Below are 19,233 nucleotides of genomic sequence, written 5' to 3'. Positions count from 1 at the left end.
CAGGCATTCCTCCATCCTACTGGGCTTGGAAAGGAAAATTCATTTCATCCTGCTACAAATTATTGTAAGAAGTTTATAAAACCTCAGAGCAAATAATGGAGTCCTTTGTTGTTCGTTTTAATTGCCTCCATTTTTCCATCTACAAAAAGAAAGAAGATGAATAATTCAATATCTCTATGACAACCACATCATCACTATGACCCTCATCATAACTAGACATCACCAACTATTACAGATAGATGACAAGCTGTTTTTGTTGTGAAAAAAGGCTACAATAAAGCAGAGATTGAAACCTGCCATTTAAAAATTAAAAGCGTAGAATTTGGAAAACGCGGTAGGAAATTACATTATGGAAGGAAGCATGTGTCAGAAAAACTAGAGAGTTCCTGCCTCTAGGAAAGTAATCAAACATGAGTCTCAGATCTTCCTTCACCTTACAGTGGGTGGAAGAGGAAGATACAGTTCATCCTGATATACTTACTTTAAGGAATAAATAACACCTCAGATCAAGTGATGGAGTTGTTTATTGTTCATTTTAATTGCCTCTATTATTTGATCTACAAAATGACAGGTGAAGAAAGGCTCATCTGTCCAGCTATTACATCACTGCTATGATTTACATATGGTATGATCACGTTGGCACACCAGTTTTCATCAGATGAATATGTACTCACTATCGAAAAGTCTCTTGGATGTGTGGAATTGTTTTGATGCTTAAGCAATGATGACCCTGGATGGGTGACATTTTGGAAATTCTAGCCACTGTATGTGCTCTTTGCTTATCTTGGCATTGATTCCATCGCCCTGAACCTCCACTTGCCACTGGTATTTAACAATGCTAACTCAGAAGAGATGTCGTTGGAGATTGTGCAACTCTTTTCACAAAAAATTCCATATGCAGGCACCCTTACAGTCGGTATCCATAGTCTGTCAAGACTGAAGGAAGTTACAATGATTTGATCTTCTTTGCAACTAGATGTCAACAACTATTACAGAGAGACAATGCAATTCATTAATCTTTATCCTCAAGTGACTTTTAGCCTTGATAAGTGGTAGCTCATTAATAAGATATAAAAAAAACCAACAAAAAACACTCATTTGAATTTATTAATTTTTGGCAAAGATCTAATGAGAGCACCAATTGACAACAAAAATAATGTACACCTGCGATTACATTTGAACAGGATTTAAAAGCCAGAATGTCAAAACTGTGTTTCAGTCCTACATAAGCATCGAAGCAATTCCACACATCCAAGAGACTTTTCGATAGTGAGTACATATTTATCTACGATGATGCTGTAAAACAAACATTACAACTTTTCTACCAAGGTCCTTACAAAGTAGCTGAAAGGTCATAAAAATTTTTTTACTATCACAAATAAGTATGTTGTTTCCATTATTGTTCCAGGTGAGCATTGTCTGAAGATAATGGTTTTAATCCTACTCAAAGCAGGTCAGAGAGTTCAATCCTACCCAAAGCAGACCAGAGGATTAATTGGCCAAAACGTGGTGAGACAACAACCATAGAAGGCAGTAATTACTGGGGATACAGTTATGAGACTCCGCATTCCTATCCTTAAAATTTCCTTCTGCATTCATTTCAGATTATAAGGTAAGTATGAGGTAGTTGTCTGCCTTAAAATGATTTCATCTAGAGAACTAGAAAAAACGTGTTTTACTCGCTAACCTTTGCATTGACAAGGTGGAAATAGATATATAAATATACAAACATTTTATTTTATTTATTTATTTTTTTTGAATCATTTGAAGGCGAAGTTTCATAATTTGTACATTCATTCTTTTTGCAGACAGTTATTCTCATCTTTATAGTTGTTCTGAGCCTGTGACCTAGTGGATAGAGGCATTCCAGGTGAGCATTGTCTGAAGACAGCGGTTTTAATTCTACCCAATCAGGTCAGAGGATTAGGTTGGCCAAAACGTGGTGAGACAACAACTATAGAAGGCAGTAATTACTGGGGATACAGTTACGAGACTCTGCATTCCTATCCTGTTGTGGCTAATTACCTGAAGAAGGCCAAAGGATGAGTTGGCCGACATGTGATGAAACAACAACTATGAAGATGAGGATAAGAGTCTGCAAAAAGAATGAATACACATTGGTTTATTTGTTGCATAATGTCTATGTGGATAAAGTGTTGATAAACAATAAGTTCTAAAAGAGTTGCTTGAGAATGGGACAATCAAAAGTTGCTATGGTTAAACGAGGCCACAAAATCGACACAACCATTTGCAAATGTGGAGAGAAGAGGGCCGTATGATGCAACATTGTCCAATCAGTGCAGTTTGAAAGATATTGTAAAATACAATAATAATGCAAATGACTGCATAAAACGTAACAAAGTGTCATATGACCAAATGCTTGAAAGAAATGCTAAGAAGTGAAAGTCTTTTGGAGGTTGAAAGTTCAATCTTTACTAGAAGCAATAACTTTTACTTTTATAACACTTCTACCGGTTGTGGCTGACAAAATGTAAACAATCTGCCTCTGTAAATTAAATGAAGGGTTCATTTGGAAATTCTGTATAGGTTCCTGAGTTCGGCAAAGATTCCCAAGTCTCAGCATTCCTATTTCGTTGCAGTTAACCCAGAGGATGAGTTGGCTAAAATATGGTTAGACAACAACAACTATGGAAGGCAGTAATCACTGAGAATACAGTTACAAGACTCAGCATTCCTATCCCGTCATGCTTAACCACCCTCAGAAGGCAAGAGGATGAGTTGGTTGAAACGTGGCGAAACGAAAACAACATTGACGATAAGGATAAAAAAATGAATACATTCCCACACAACTTTAAAACCCGCATTTATTATTAAATGCATGAAAACATATTTCAAAAATACCCTTTCTCAAGTGAGGACGTACTTGTAGCATTACGTGCCTTTCTAAATGTATTTGTATAAACTAGAGCGTGACAGGCCCAAATTATCTCATCTTTTTGTGATGGTAGATGACACGATGATCTTCTTTATAAAAAAAGAATGCACAGACTTTCTCCCTCTTCTTCATCCATGTTATAAAACAAAGCAGGACATTATCAACAGAAACAACATGCACAAAAGAACTAAAAGTGGATGTTGACGGAACAAACTAGAAATGTCATATGAACATGGATTTCAAGCAAGAGTTCCATTTGAAAAATAAAGATCACACCCAAATTTTCCTCAAGTCATCTTGAGCTGACCAGAAGCCATCTCAGGGTTATAAAAATTCCTGAACAGAGCCCACACCACCTCCATTCACAGAAGCCCATCTACATAGAAACACTGTTAACTAATACACTAAACAACTATCATGACAGACGACCCAACAGCACAGCTAACAGGAAGGGAGTACTAATGTTTTGATACCAAACTGAGAATAAAAGTATATAAATTTAATCCCTTTGTTTGTATTTTTATTTATAACATTCATGGTAGGACTGGCTACGAACAATATCAGTCAGAGCATCTATCTCTTTCTTTGGTTTAGCTGCTATGAAGCTATTTTGCCAACATGTGTGCTTATGTCACCCACAAACTCACTATTCAGTATGTAAGAATTTCCTCTGCTTACACACACACATATAATGTTAATTTTCAGAATCTCTTTGTACACAATTTCATAGAAAACCCAGTCAGTTTCGTGAATAATAAAGGTTTTCTTGTATACGTTTTCTATTTTTTATTTTTACCTTTTTCACCCAAAGAAAGCATACCACCACTTGGATGTAAGGGGCTACTATTTGGATCCATGTATAATAGGGGACAGTGGGGAGTTGAGCAGCGAGATGCCTGTTCACATCACATTTAAACTTCTGCATCTTAGTACAGTTCTAACAGATTGGGGCCCTACGGTAACGAGAATCGAGTAAGTTAACTAGTTAAATATGCAATTTATACAGCAAACTTGAGGGATTTTAGAATAATACAGTTTTGAAATAAATAGATACAAATTAAATATTGGACAGATAACTAATTTACCCACACTATAACAATCAACGACAATAACAATAGCCTCATTTTAAATATCCAAGATGATACAGTTGTAGTTTCAGAAGAGGTTAAAATTTTAAGGATAAAGTAAACAGCTTCTTATGTAGTAACGAGAATCGAGGAGTTAGTCAGTCAGAGTTGGGAAGCAGAGTCGACGGTTTCCAAAAATATAAATGCTAATGTTGCGTCTGTAATCATGATGGCGTTTGAAGAATAAAATAAAGCTACATTTTAAACTATAAAAAAATTTATGCTTGTTTATGATTTGGTTGATTTGATGTGGGAAAAATTTTTATTCCAGCATTTTCAAGTCAAGTGCAAACCGCCAGCGAATTAAGGAACCAGTTGAACATAAGGTATGTCTATTTAATCAGGAACATCTGAAGTTATTACTATTATGATCGTGTTTTTGGACTGGAAACAGTAGTCCATTAAGATTAACATGTTAAACAACTGTCTCAAGTAATGTTTATCCGTCCCATTTATTGAACTATTTATTCTATATGTTTACACCCACACCCATGCATGCAGTGATACAATGTATATATACGGTATGCAATATGTCATTGTTTGGTGCCATCAAAAGAAAATATGTACATTTATACATATACTAGCCCGGGTATATATGGCATAAACATGTTGATACACCGGATCCATCAGATCATCAAAGTTAAGCAACGTTGAGCCTGGTCAGTAATAAAATAGGTAACCATTTATGAATTCCGGGTTCTTTATGCTTTCCGTTTATCCTGGCATGGTTTCCAGTCATCTCGCACTTCTCCTTGTCACTGGACTCAAGCAGTGCCGATTCAGAAGTGTGGTTGGAGATTGCACAACCCTTGTCTCACAAGTATTAGCACAGCTACACTTACAGGGGTTATCCATTATCTCTTGAGACTGAACAGTGACATCGATTGACTAAGACTACTTACGATTGCCACCTAAAATAGGCATTGTTCATTGGAGACGTCTTACTATTTTTTCTTACTCTATCTATAAATTTTACTATTTTATGATTATTATTATTATTATTATTATCATTATTATTATTATTATATAATTATATTTTATACTCTATCTATAAATTTTACTATTTTATGATTATTATTATTATCATTATTATTATTATTATTATTATTATTATTATTATTATTATATAATTATATTTTATACCCTATCTATAAATTTTACTATTTTATAATTATTATACTTTTTATAATTAGTATTATTGTATAATTATAATTATATTTTATACTCTATCTATAAATTTTACTATTTTATAATTATTATACATTTTATAATTATTATTATTATTATTATCATTATTATTATTATTATTATTATTATTATTATTATTATATAATTATAATTATATTTTATACTCTATCTATAAATTTTACTATTTTATGATTATTAGATATTTTATTTTACTATTTTATTATTATTATTATTATTATTATTATTATTATTATTATTGTTATTATTATTATTATTATATAATTATATTTTATACTCTATCTATAAATTTTACTATTTTATAATTATTATACTTTTTATAATTAGTATTATTATATAATTATAATTATATTTTATACTCTATCTATAAATTTTACTATTTTATAATTATTATACTTTTTATAATTAGTATTATTATATAATTATAATTATATTTTATACTCTATCTATAAATTTTACTATTTTATAATTATTATACTTTTTATAATTATTATTATTATATAATTATAATTATATTTTATACTCTATCTATAAATTTTTACTATTTTATAATTATTATACTTTATATAATTATAATTATATTTTATACTCTATCTATAAATTTTTACTATTTTATAATTATTATACTTTTTATAATTATTATAATTATTATTATTATATAATTATAATTATATTTTATACTCTATCTATAAATTTTTACTATTTTATTCTTACTCCATCTATAAATTTATTTCGTCATATAAGATGAGAACAGTAGTGCAATTAAATTTAACCAATACAGATTATGAATCACCATCTTACAAATTACAAAACATTAATTTCTGGTTTTAAATGTAAGTTAACATTTAGAACCGTGGGAACAAGAATCTCTTGGCAATATAAAACCTTTTCTATCAGCTCTTTGCTGGTTGTAAATATTTGGCAAATATTCAGAAACGTCATTTATTTACGAACTTGTATTTACTCATGAAGGAAAATGTAGTAGGCAAAAAAAAACAAAAAAACAAAATCAAGAACACAGATAGGAAATAGTCAGTATCGCCCACCTCTAGAAGAGAGGAAATTTCTTGGCTGTAATAGCCGTTGAGAAAAAAGGAGCAGAAAAAAAGAACAAGCAAAAAAAACTCGCTTCTCGCAGACACGTTGTTCGTCACAAAGAAGAATCCAATCGCCAGAACCACCTACACAAAATCTGCCGGACACACCTCATTGCTTTCCAGCATCCTGCCTTTATAGTAGCCGGGAATTGTCCATTTGCATAATTGCGTGAGAGTAGACTCAATTCTACAAGAATTGCATGAGGTCAACACTAATAAAAACCCATGGACGCCATCTTGGAACTCTCTCTTCCACTCAGCCTGAAACACAACAGACGTATCCGAAGTAAGCTCTCTATTTCCCCTCATTTCGGTTATTGCTAATTCTGCTACACTCCCACCTGATCTCATGATCATAAATAGGGCAGGGTGCAGTCATCTTTGTTGGGTACTTCTTTGAAGAACTGAAGACAGCACTTCCTCCTTGCCATCTTCCTCATTACCACCGTTATTGCCACCAGTCTGTTCCATAGACAGTGTTTCACAATCAGGACAGGGGGGCAGTATCCGTATTTGTCGGGTACTCCTTCGTAAAGGCAAGACAGGTGGTCCCTCTTCTACCTCCTTGGTATGTGCATTATATGGCTCAAAATCCTCTCCGTCGTCCTGCATCATTTCAGAAGACATCATACTGTCTGAGTCTTCCTCTTCCTCCGATGTAACAACATAATGGCGAGAGCATCATCTACCAAAATCGCTGAACCTTGTGGTACATCGATTTTGCGGTCTTTTGACCCACACACAATCTCCAACCTGGTAAGAGCTGTTCTTGGGATCTGGGGACGCAGTTGCGAGATTGGTCTCCTATACTCAAACTTCGTATCGATAAATCCTGCTCGCAGGTGCAGTGAAGGGAGATGTGTCATCTCTTGGTGTGATGTTATACCAGTAAACAGCCTCCTGTATGGGACAGCGCATTCTAGCCGCTATTCATTTCACTGTACAGTGACATCGCTCCGCTATGCCATTCCTGGCTGGAGTGTATGCACAACAGAATCGCAAGTGAACTCCCCATTTATGTGCAAATGCTTGGAACGTGTTGCTGCAGAAAGCCGTGTCATTGTCTAAAAGGATTTCATGTGGCGAGCCACACTTGAGGAATACTGCCTCCAACTGATGAATCACGCTTGCCGAGTCCTGCCTCACCAATTTCCTCCAAATGGAGACACGCGATGGACCACAGTCTGTTAAAGTTAAAAAATGGAAGGTGCCATAATGCGTGATATCCATTCCAATTCTCGTTAACTTCCAGCTTTCCCTTTTTCCACCTGACTGGCGCTGGGTCAATGGACTGACATTTCTCACATTTCTGTATGACCGTTTTTATGGTTGCTTTTGTTGTGGTTGGGCAACTTCTCCTGACAAAGTAGGTAGTTCGTCGCACCCCCGGATGTCCACTACCTTTGTGAATAGCCATGATTTGACTCTCATCCAGATTGTCTGTGTGAACCACGCCGATCACTGGGTCAAGCCCGTTTTTCTTTTTCATTACCTCCTTGCTGTGGTATTCATGTCAATCGGCCAGCAATGTTTTGTGCTGATGGAACCAGTGTCACGTCCACTGTCAGCCCGTACTCTTTCACAAGCTTCTTGAGAGTGCTTAGTCACCTCCTAATAAGCATCTCGCTTGCTGCTTTGGTGTGTACTTGCGCCTTTCCAGTTAGCATGTCCGAGAACCAATGGTATACGCAGACAGAATCTGTCTTTATGTGTAGCACCTTGCTCTGCCACTGAAGAGCCAAATTGATGCCTTTCAATACGGTGTCCAGTTTGGCTAAGTTGATATGTTGAGAGTCAGCTTCAGGTCGCAGCCAACATGCATCTCCAAACACAGTTTCACGCATCTCCAAGACTGCACCAATTGCTAGGAAGCTAGCATCGACCCATACATTCAGCTCTTTGCTGTGCACACACCAATTTCCCCAGGCCGGATCGTTCTGCTGCACAGATTCTAAGGTTTCAAACATCATACGATGCAGTACGGCGTCCCTTGCTTCATCATCCCAGCCCTTCGTTACCGAACTTACTCTCCTTCTGAGTATTCCACAAGCCACACGAAGCCAACCGCACACCAGAAAGATGCCTGACAAGTCGACCACTCAGGGAAAACATTGTTCATCGCGTAACAATGTTGGGAGCCTCTGGAATTGCATTTCCTTGCTTCCACCGCAGTTCACTGCATTCCATCCTGACCGCCAATCCCAGCACCCGTGCACCGTCCTTCAACCGCTCTGGGTTCTTGCACTCCAACCCGAACTGCGCGAGGTGTTCTCTTACACGGGTCGTGGGCACCACGTCTTCATTGACAAAAATATCATCAATGTAAGCAGATGCTGCGTGGCTTACAACTTAGCTGCACAAACATCTGCGTTGGCCGTAAACGCATCTACGTAATGATTTAGTTCCCAGTAGTCCATCATTGGGCACACTTTGGTTTTGTTCTGCTGTATCACAGCCATCAGGGGAATTAGGCCTTTGGGGGGTCCCAATTTATCCTCTGGGTATGGCACGAGCCAACCATTATCTATCCAGGTGCGGAGCTTCTGCGTGTATTCTTCATGGATTTCTGCCGGCACTGAGTATTCTGACACTCGATTGTGTAGCCTTTCAGGGGGGAGGGGGTCCTCAGACCACTTCCACGATGCGGTTCACGTTTGGTTTTGATGGTCAAAGGTGGCGGTGATATCCGGTTCATTAATAGAAATGGCTGCACATTTAATATCTTTCCTGACGCCCAGCTGCACTGGTCCTGTAACAATGACACCTCCCAGAGCTTTTATGGTGTCGATCCCTAGAAGTAAGTCAAACCCCAGCGGTTTGCCACGCACCACCAACACATTGATTCTGGCAGACGCACCTTCATCAGTGGATAGAGAGACCTCTCCAACACCGCAGCATGCATGGGATATTCCACCAATCGTTTTGACACTCATGTTCATTTTTCTCCAAGACCGGCACCGGTCTGCATGTAGAATCGTCCTAGAGCATCCGGTATCAATAAGTGCCAAACATCGCGTCCTGTCAACATGAATGCTTATCACCGGGAGTGTTGTGTTCGCATCTTGGTGGGGAAAGAGACTGGCGCTTATGCGTCATCCCCTTGCTCGTTTCCCGAGCAGTTCCAAGCCCACTCTCACCGCACCGGTAACACCGTGTTCCGCGTTTTCGACAGTCCTTTACAAGGTGGCCTTTAACGTTGCATTTGAAACAGGTCACACTAACAGGAATCTTCTGGGCCCTGTTGTTGGGTGAGCGTGTGGCCGCAACCACGTCCTGATTTTGTTCCCCAATTGTCGTCAAAATTCTCGCTCTAGACATTACCTCCCCCATGGACAGAGCTTCGATGTTCAGCACCTGTTGAAGAGCAACTGAGATGGCGTCAGGGAACCCAGTGACGAAAATCAATTTTGTGAGTCCCTCTAAGCTATCTCCTGTGAATCCAGCCAATCAACCAATTGCCTGATTTTGTTGGCATAAACATCCACACGTTCGCTAGCCCATCTAACCATAGTTATTTTTCTGTATGCTGCAAATGCGTCGTCGGTAAATGCCTCCTTTAATCGCGCCTCAATCTGGTCTATCTTGTTTTGATCGTCCTCCTCCATTTCCATGTAGAGGGCCAGTGCATCACTTTCCAGATATAAAGGTGGCAGACTCGCTACATCATCCACCTGCTGAAGTTGTGCAACAAGTCTCACTTTTTTCAACCACACTACAACGTCTCCCTCGCCAGAGAACGGCTTCATAATATCACTGCTTATCCGCACCTTCACCATAGTCGGGCCGAAATAGAAACAATCAGGAACACAGATAGGAAATAGTCAGTATCGCCCACCTCTAGAAGAGAGGAAATTTCTTGGCTGTAATAGCCGTAGAGAAAAAAAGGAGCAGAAAAAAAGAACAAGCAAAAAAAACTCGCTTCTCGCAGACACGTGGTTCGTCACAAAGAAGAATCCAATCGCCAGAACCACCTACACAAAATCTGCCAGACACACCTCATTGCTTTCCAGCGTCCTGCCTTTATAGCGGCCGGGAATTGTCCATTTGCATAATCGTGTGAGAGTAGACCCGATTCTACGAGAATTGCATGAGGTCAACACTAATAAAAACCCATGGACGCCATCTTGGAACTCTCTCTTCCACTCAGCCTGAAACACAACAGACGTATCCGAGGTAAGCTCTCTATTTCCCCTCATTTCGGTTATTGCTAATTCTGCTACAACTCACTTCTTCAAAACATCGCTATTGTGACCTTTCATAAATTATTATTGGTTCACATGGAGCTTTCACACAAGTCATCATAGATCTGATTGAAAAGCCTGTGGTGTTCCCTGGAAGCTGAGTGACAACAAGTCTCCCCAGACGTCCAGCACTCTCCACCTCCTTCGATAGTATTTGCAAATAAATTTGCATTATTGCAACAGCCTCTCACCACCGATTTCTCGCTGGCAGCGGCCATTAGTCTATACTGGAATTTGAGTGGCACTAAGCCTCCCCAAGGTCCCAGTTCTCTTTGCGCTTGTTCAGCAGAGGTCTGGTCAGCGCTCTGTCCTCTGTCTTTCTATCCTTCTTGAATCTTCTCGGCTATTTGGTATCACTTTTTTTTGGGGGGGGCAGTGATGGTACAATGGGAGGGGATGCGTGATGAGGATGTAGAACTTGTTGATATGCAGCTTCATTGTTCTTCATTCCCTGTAACGCTTCTTCCTGTTCAGCCTCTGCAACAGTTTGTCTTGCTCACGCATGTGGTTCATGTGTATTATTCTCCGCATTCAAGAGTTTTCCTTAATATTTCAGCCGTTTTCATTATCGCTAGTCATTGTATCTTTGCAGCCATTCCTCTGATTCCAATTTCTCCCATTCTTTTTTCAAATTTTTTTTCGGAATTGTTCCTAGTGCTCCTACTATTATAGGTATTATTTTGGTTTTCTTCATCATCCAAATCTCTTTTAGCTCTCTGGCTTGCTCTGTGTATTTGCTTCATTTCTCCTTTTTTTTCATACTCACCCTGTGGTCAGCTGGGACAGAAAAATCTATGATTTAACAGGATTTTTCTTTCTTGTTAATTATTACGATATCTGGTCTTCTTGCTTGGATGGATTTGTCCGTCTGTATGTCCATGTCCCATAGGATTTTGTGGTTCTCATTTTCAAGTATTGTTGCAGACTTATGTTTGTACTATTTGTTTGTACGTTCAAAATGCAGTTGTTTGCATAATTCCCAGTGTACTGCCCCCCCCCCCACTTGGTTGTGTCTGTTTTTGTATTCCTTTTGGGCCAGTTTGCCGCATTCACTTACTATAAGGTTTATCGTTTCGTCTCTTAGTCCACAGAGTCTGCATTTGCTGTTTTCTTGTGTTTTATCGGTCTTTGCTTTGATATGGTTGGTTCTCATCGAGTTATCTTCTGCTGCGGTTATCAGGGATTCAGTTTCTTGGTTTACATGTCCTTTTTGCATCCATGTCCAAGTGTTTTCGTTATTCTCATCTTTTGTCATTCTTATGAATCTTCCGTGCAGTTGTTTCTCTTCCCATTTTTCTTTTCTTGTTTTGTCATTTGTCTCACTATTTTCTGTTTTTTTTTAATTTTTTTAGTGTCTCTCGCTGCTATAATTATCCTTTCAGAATTTTGTATTACATATTTTTCTAGTTCTTATTTTGTGTCATTCACACAGTGTTCTATGCAGACCAGTCCCCTCCCGCCGCCTTTCCTTTTCACATAGAGTCTGTCAATATCACCTTTGGGTGTAGTGCATTGTGCATGGCCATGAGTTTCCTGGTTTTCTGATTGAGCTGTCTCAGTTCTTTTGTCCACCCCACAAACGGCCCAGAGTATCTTACTAGTGATATTGCCCATGTATTTATACCTTTTATTAGGTTTCTGCTATATAATTTCGTTTCCAGGCGTTTTCTTGTTCACCTGAGGTATTTGTTGCGGACCAGGATATAATAATACCCTAACTCGCTACAAGAAAATAATGAAACGAATGGAATTGAAGGAAACAAAAACTCAATTGATGGATAAGATAAACGTCGTTTATTTACTGTTGAAAGAATGAATGTTTTAGATATAACATGTGTTCATGTCCACGCGGGTGTAACCATCGTTTGTTGCGGGATTGGTATTATAGAAGGAAAAAGGAAATGTGTTCGGGTCACTATCGTTTGTTCGCACGTGGGAAGAGAAGTGAGTAATATAGTAGAAATGAGAATGATAGTCGAGCGTGTAGACAAAGACAAAGGATAGAGGGTTGACATCAGTTAAACTGAGCGCCATGTTAGCCGTCAGCTATGCGGTGGTGTTCTCTGGCACAAGTAGTAGATAGAGAGAGAAAGAGTGTACGTACTGTCTGTTGGCCTTTTGTCCCACATAGTAGTAAATGGCATGAGGTACGCGCGCGCACACGCGCCTGCCAAAACAGCGGCGACTGGTGCGCTGACCAACCACCCCGGAAAGGCAAGTCGGAAAAGGAAGAAGCCGCTTGTTGCTCTTTCTTTTATAGGTGTTTCCGGTGGTCTTTTGCGCATGTGTGGATTTCCATTGAAAGGAAGTGACGTCGTCCATCTGTGTGCGTACGTGTGCGCATGTGTGAGTACATGTGCGTACGTTAGCGTGTGTGTATATACACGTGAATGTGAGTGTATGTACGCGAACGTGAATATATGTACGTGTGTGGACGTGGGCGCGTATGTTTGTGTGTGCGTATGTATATGACAAGTAATATAGCTTGAGATGTGAACTCATGTTTTTGTGTGAGACTAGAAAAGGCTCGCGCATATTCCTTTCCAATTCTCTCTTTCATTTCTGTTGCTTTGATGGTGTCTGCTTCCAGAATCCCCAAGTATTTATAGTCGTCTTGTTCCCCTAGAGCCCTCATCTCCGTTTGGTTTGGTAGTTCCATGCCTTCTGTCGTTTCCAGTTTTCCCTTTCTTATAACTAGTAGTATGCACTTTTCCATTCCAAATTCCATTTGGATATCCTAACTGAAGATCCTGGTAGTATTAATTAGTGTCTCTAGCTCCTTTTCGGTCCTTGCAAAAAGTTTCAAATCGTCCATGTACATCAGGTGGTTCAATTTTTCCTCTGTATTAGAAAACTTGTATCCAGCTTGGCACTTTCTCAGAATACTGTTCAGGGGATCGTGGCTATGATGAACAGTAATGGTGATAATGAGTCTCCTTGGAAGATGCCTCTTTGTATGTTAATTTCTGTTATATGTTGTCCATCAGCTGTCAGTTCCAGTCTCCATGTTCTCATTGCATTTTCTATTACGTTGATTATCCCGCTTGGTATTTTATACATTATTATTGTTATAATAATAATAATAATAATAATAATAATAATAATAATAATAATAATAATAATAATAATTATCATTATTATTATCATTATTATTATTATTATTATTAGTTGTTGTTTTAGTGGTTTGTTTTACTCTTCTGGGCTTATTTAATGTCAAAAACGTTTTCATGTTTGAAGTTCGTTTTTATCTTCAAACATTTATTCATGGTGTTTCGTTTGGCTGTTTTGTTTTATGGCATATCAATCCTTTTTGAGTTATTTCATGCCGAATCTGGTAATTCTGAAAAAAGTTTTATGCTTCAAGTTCTTTATATTTTCGCTTGGTTTGGTTGTTTTGTAGAGAAAAATTGCTTTTATTTTTGGCTTTGTAGAACATGATTGAATTTTACAAAGAGAAAGAAAAGAAATAATAACATCAATGTTTGCTGCATTTTAGGTTAGGAAGTCAGTATCTTCATACAGCCTGATCTGGTAGCACTATTATTATTATTATTATTATTATTATTATTATTATTATTAAAGCCTCACCAGGAGTTCTCACACAGGTCATAATCAATGAATGCTCACTAGTAATAACCGGTGGTGTTCCCTGAAATCTGAATGACAAGTTTTTCCAGATTTCCTATACTCTCCACTGCTTTCAATAACCATTGCAAATGTTTTTGCATTATTACAACAGCTGCTCACCATTGATTTCTCACTAGCAACAACCATTGGTCTGCTCTTCGATTTAGGTGGCAACAAGCCCCTCCCCAGCATCAAAGTACTCTTCACGTCCTGAGTATTGTTCTGTTTACGCTTCAACTCAACCAGAAGTTAAAAAATCTAGGGTTATTGAAAAAAGTATCCTTTATGTCATTGCTTATTTTAGGATTTTTGAAATCTTTATGATCCCAAAATTTTACTTCAAGGACTCCATTTTGTTGACCACCAAATCCATGTTGTTAAAAGAAACATACCCCCAGACAGTCCAAAATCACTTTAAGTAGAAAGTACATTTTAAAGTTTTTTTTCCACAAATGCAACATTATAAGTTTTACTCAAAATAATTATTTTTATAAAAAAAGAACAACTGTCAAATTGTTATTTTTCATGTTTGGAAGTGATCTTTGCTCTTCAGCAGTACAGAGTGGAACAATAAAATTGTTGCCCTAGAAAAGACGACATGATTCCATTTCCATTTGATGAAAACCTGTTTTCTTTTTTGTTGCAGACCATCTACTAGTTGGCCAGTTGTGTTCAAATCCCAAGAGTGATAGGAGCCTTCTATCATGTCTGAAAGTGACACAATGTTCAACGAACGAGATCGGAGATGCTCTGTTGTACAACTCATGCTCTCTACCGATCCAAGTTATGACAACAGGACCATTGCCAGCATCCTCAAAATACAAAACAGGGACATGCCCAAGGTGATGAAAACAAAGTTTCCGACTACGTTATGGTCTTTGGTGTGGTTTCAAGTGAGGGCCACATCATGCCACCTCACATCTTCAAAATCGACTTGAAAATCAACACCAAAATGTACCTGTGTCAAAGAGTGTGATGACCCCCTGATGCAATTAGGTGGTCACTGGCAGACCCTGTTGGTGGCAGTAAGACTCGTTCAAAGAGACCTAGGCTTGGCTTTAGAAGGAGTGCTACGACTTTGTACCCTTATCTCACTGACCACCTCCCCTTCTCTCTCGACCTGAACTTGCTGGACTACTTCATTTACTCATATGTCGCGAACATCACCAACATGACCTCTCACAAGACCAACGCCAGCCTGATCGCCACCATCTGCAAAGTATTCGCTGAGCTCCCACCAATGTTGTGGAAAAGATGTGCTCCCAGTTCTGGACCTGTATCGAGGTGGCGATTGCGGCTGAAGGAGGTTACATTGAATAGATGTCAGCTCTATTACATAATTAAGTTACCTGAATTGATGATTTCAATAAAGAATTTTAAATAAAGGTGTAGTGTTGTATTCTTTAGGGCAACAATTTTATCGTTCTACCCTGTACAACTTTAATGATCAACACTAGACGATTGTCCTGTTGATCTTTGACAACATGGGTAGAGTGATTATTCCACATCTACAGTCTTACTCAGAGCAGCAACCTTTCTGCAAACAGAAACCAAGTGACCAACCAGAACTCAGTAATGGACAACTTTGCTGACGTCACCAGGAGTAGGAGTATATCTTTTACAAAGTTTTTTTTTTTTCATACTTCTTGCCATCCACCTGTAATGGTTTGCCAATGTGGAGGAAGCAGACAAAAACCCACCTTAAAATAAAAAAACAGGTAAAAGTCTAACAGCATAGAATAAATGAATTAAAAACAAAATTAAGAACATTTTTTTATATTTTACTTTCAATTTAATTATCAATGATGTTTGTTAGTATTTTTCTTGACAAAAATGTTTACTTAATTTTAAAACCTTTTTTTTAGAAATTTGTAAATCAACTACATTCTTTTAAAGATTACATATATTTTTGAAAACGTAAAAACACACTTATTGTGGAAGGGTGTGATCTATAGATTTTAGTTCTACTGGTAGTTTAAAATCAATAAATATTTATTATTTTATTATTACTACAAGCAGTGGAAGATTTTGACTTAAAGAAAATCAAATAAAAAAGAGAATTTATGCATACATGCGCGATTATTGGTTTTTCATTCTCTTGATTGTTGCTTTTTCATGTATGTGCTGTGATCGTCTTGTGGCTGTTGACAGCCTCGTCTGTTTAGCTAAACAAACAAAACTACTCATGCAGGAAAACACAAAGGTTTCAAAGGTTTTATTTAGAGAGAGAGTTTACCCATTGAGGGAGAGACTACATAGTTAGAATTAATTCCTTCTTACTTATTTTTCTAACTTGGAATTGTAAGACACAAACGGACCGTCATGTATCACTTCCCAAAAGAGACTGACTAGAAACTCTCTGTTCTCTCGCCTAAACATCTGACGCCATTTCAATCGTCATATTGTTCGACACCTGCATTTCCAGCGCGTTTTTGTCTTAGGAGTTGAACTTTGGTTTCACTTCAATCATATCGTCTATCACTTGGTACACTTCCGTTTGCCACCAGGTTATCATGAAATGTACTAATGCGATCCTTGCCAAAATTCATACTAGTTAACGTAATTGCTACCTACTGGCATAGGGTCCCAATATGTAACATAGATAGATAGATAGATAGATAGATAGATAGATAGATAGATAGATAGATAGATAGGGTAGTGATAGATAGATAGATAGAGAGAGAGAGAGAGAGAGAGAAAGAGTGAGAGAGAGAGAAAGAATAAAAAAAATTTTCAACTCTTCAACACCAAGTCGCCGTTCTTGTATAGAATAATAATTTAAAAAAAGAAATGAAGAAATAAACGAAATATATATTATTTTATTTTTATTTTTTGGAATCCTTTGAGATGAGGCTTCATAATTTGTGTATTGATTTTTTGCAGATTGTTATCTTCATCTTCATAGTTGTTTTTGTTTCACCACGTTTCGGCCAACTCATCCTCTGGCCTTTTTCAGGTAGTTTATAGTCTTAAAAATCCAATTTTATGTTCTTATCTGGTCTTCCCTTGTCGGATACACACTGAATGGTATTGTATTTTTTAAAAAATCTTTTAAGATGAGGCTTCATAATTTGTGCACTCATTCTTTTTGCAGACTGTTGTCCTCATCATAGTTGTTATTTCACCACGTTTCGGCCAACTCATCCTCTGGCCTTCTTCAAGTAATTAACTACGACGGGATAGGAATGTTGAGTCTTGTGACTGTATCCCCAGTCATTACTGCCTTCCATAGTTGTTGTTGTCTCACCACGTTTTGGCCAAATAATCCTTTGACCTGCTTTGCGTGAGATTGAAACATTTGGGGGGCCCGAGGCATTGAGTCTTTACGGTTCTAGGTGAGCATTGTCTGAAGATAGTGGTTTCAATCCTACTCAAAGTTGGCCAGAGAATTAGTTGGCTAAAAACATGGTGAGATAACAGCAACTATGGAAGGCAGTAATTACTGGGATAAGTTACAGGATTCAGCATTCCTATCCCGTCACAGTTAACCACCTGAAGAAGGCCAGAGGATGAGTTGGCCGAAATGTGGTCAAACAACAACTATGAAGATGAAGATAACAGTCTTCCAAAAAATAGACACATAACCCAAATATATTTCTTTAACATTTTTATATACAGGTAAAAAAAAAAGAAGGGAGACACCAGTTGACAGTTGCTTTTGATTTTTATGTAGTGCTTCATAAAACTAGCCTTATGCTGAAACTAAATCAGTCAATAAAAACAAAAGAAATGTACAAGGGCGACAGGAGTGGAGAAAAAATGTGTTCACATGTTAAAATTGTATCTAAGTAGCCTCACAAGCTGTTACTAGTAAGTTTCTGCCTTCTGCAGTGTATAATTACTGTGGTTCTACAAATCTCAATGAGCATCCAACAGGTGGCGCCTGATATAGAGAAATTGTTGGCAGGTTAATTGCACAGGACACTTGCGGTGGCGAGTTAATATCTTTTAAGATTTACAAAACAAAAGAAAAAAGAGAAAGAGAGAGAGAAAGAGAGAGAGAGAGGGGGGAGGAGAGAGAGAGTAATAAGCCAGTCTAACGGTGTGCAAATGAATCTCACAGGTCATAGTGACCCTATTCAAAATATAATCACTGTCTATAGCTGTTCTAACTCGAGTCTCACATTTAACAGAGATTACAATAGAGAAAGATTCCAACAGATATAGGGTGACCCATAAAAAATGCCACTCATCATTAATAAACATTATAATCATTTCTGCAATCTTACCACATGCAACACAAATAAACTTCAGCCTATATCTAACTTACTCACCGAGTTTCACTAATGAGTCTCCAACACTCCTTATTTTGTTGCCGTTCAGTGATACGGGGGGGAGCACTTTGGTGATCGTCTCATCAGTATAAAGTGTGATCCTGAATGGGCTACACACTCATCGAACCTTAATCACCAACCCCGATCCAGCTATTTTTATCGGTGGCATGATGCCAAATAATATTTATCAAAACAATCCCAATACTATTTCTGAACTGAAGAGGGCTTATCCAGTACAAATCATAGCAGTATTAGAGTTGTTAACAATACTGCATGCTATATTCAGGTGTGCTTATCCTTGAATATTTCTATTGTTAATTGATGCATTTCTTATTTTACATAATGCCCGCATAGGGAATTATGTGCAACTTTAAATGCACTTCCTCTTGAAGAATTTTTGGTGCTTATACACTTTTGCCACTGTGCTGAAATAATAACGTTATTATTTCGAAAGCCATTCTTAACATGGGGACGGGAGTGTGTTTTGTAACTATTCTATGCTTCCACCTAACAATTATATAAAAAAAAAAAAAGATATCGTGAAGCTTGAATTTAACCTAAAAATAAATGTGTAAAAAAAAAAAAGTACACAAGCACCAAATTTTTTTATGTAAAACTAAATTTTAGATTTTAAATGAGATCATTTTTTTAATTTTTCGTTTTATCCTACACTCCTCACTTTCATTTTACTTCGCCGGTTATGCGAGAATGACAAATTTCTGATGTACAGTTCTTTAAAATATTGTTCATTAGTCAGTAGTTTGT

General features: G+C 37.6%; 1 protein-coding gene across 3 annotated transcripts in view; it reads left to right on the top strand.

Moving 5' to 3' along the window:
• Positions 1-1,425: 1,425 nt before the first annotated feature.
• The window catches only part of LOC145286174 (uncharacterized), an 89,460-nt gene continuing 71,652 nt past the window's right edge, over positions 1,426-19,233 (top strand). The window contains exons 1-2 of one of the 3 annotated variants that reach the window (XM_080134962.1): positions 1,426-1,612; positions 4,295-4,349. Coding sequence is in view for 1 of the 3 variants with exons in the window: in XM_080134959.1 (XP_079991085.1) it covers positions 10,414-10,499 (86 nt within the window). In the remaining 2 variants the exon portion in view is untranslated. Of the gene's footprint in view, positions 1,613-4,294; positions 4,350-10,221; positions 10,500-19,233 lie in introns of those variants that run through there. The other 2 variants (XM_080134959.1, XM_080134961.1) reach the window with 2 other exon arrangements.

The sequence above is a fragment of the Euprymna scolopes genome, chromosome 10 (assembly GCF_053919585.1).
Source record: "Euprymna scolopes isolate OS-2025 chromosome 10, ASM5391958v1, whole genome shotgun sequence".
Taxonomy (NCBI): domain Eukaryota; kingdom Metazoa; phylum Mollusca; class Cephalopoda; order Sepiida; family Sepiolidae; genus Euprymna; species Euprymna scolopes.
The sequence above is the reverse complement of the archived record's forward strand: the minus strand, read 5'-3'. Positions and strand labels throughout refer to the sequence as shown.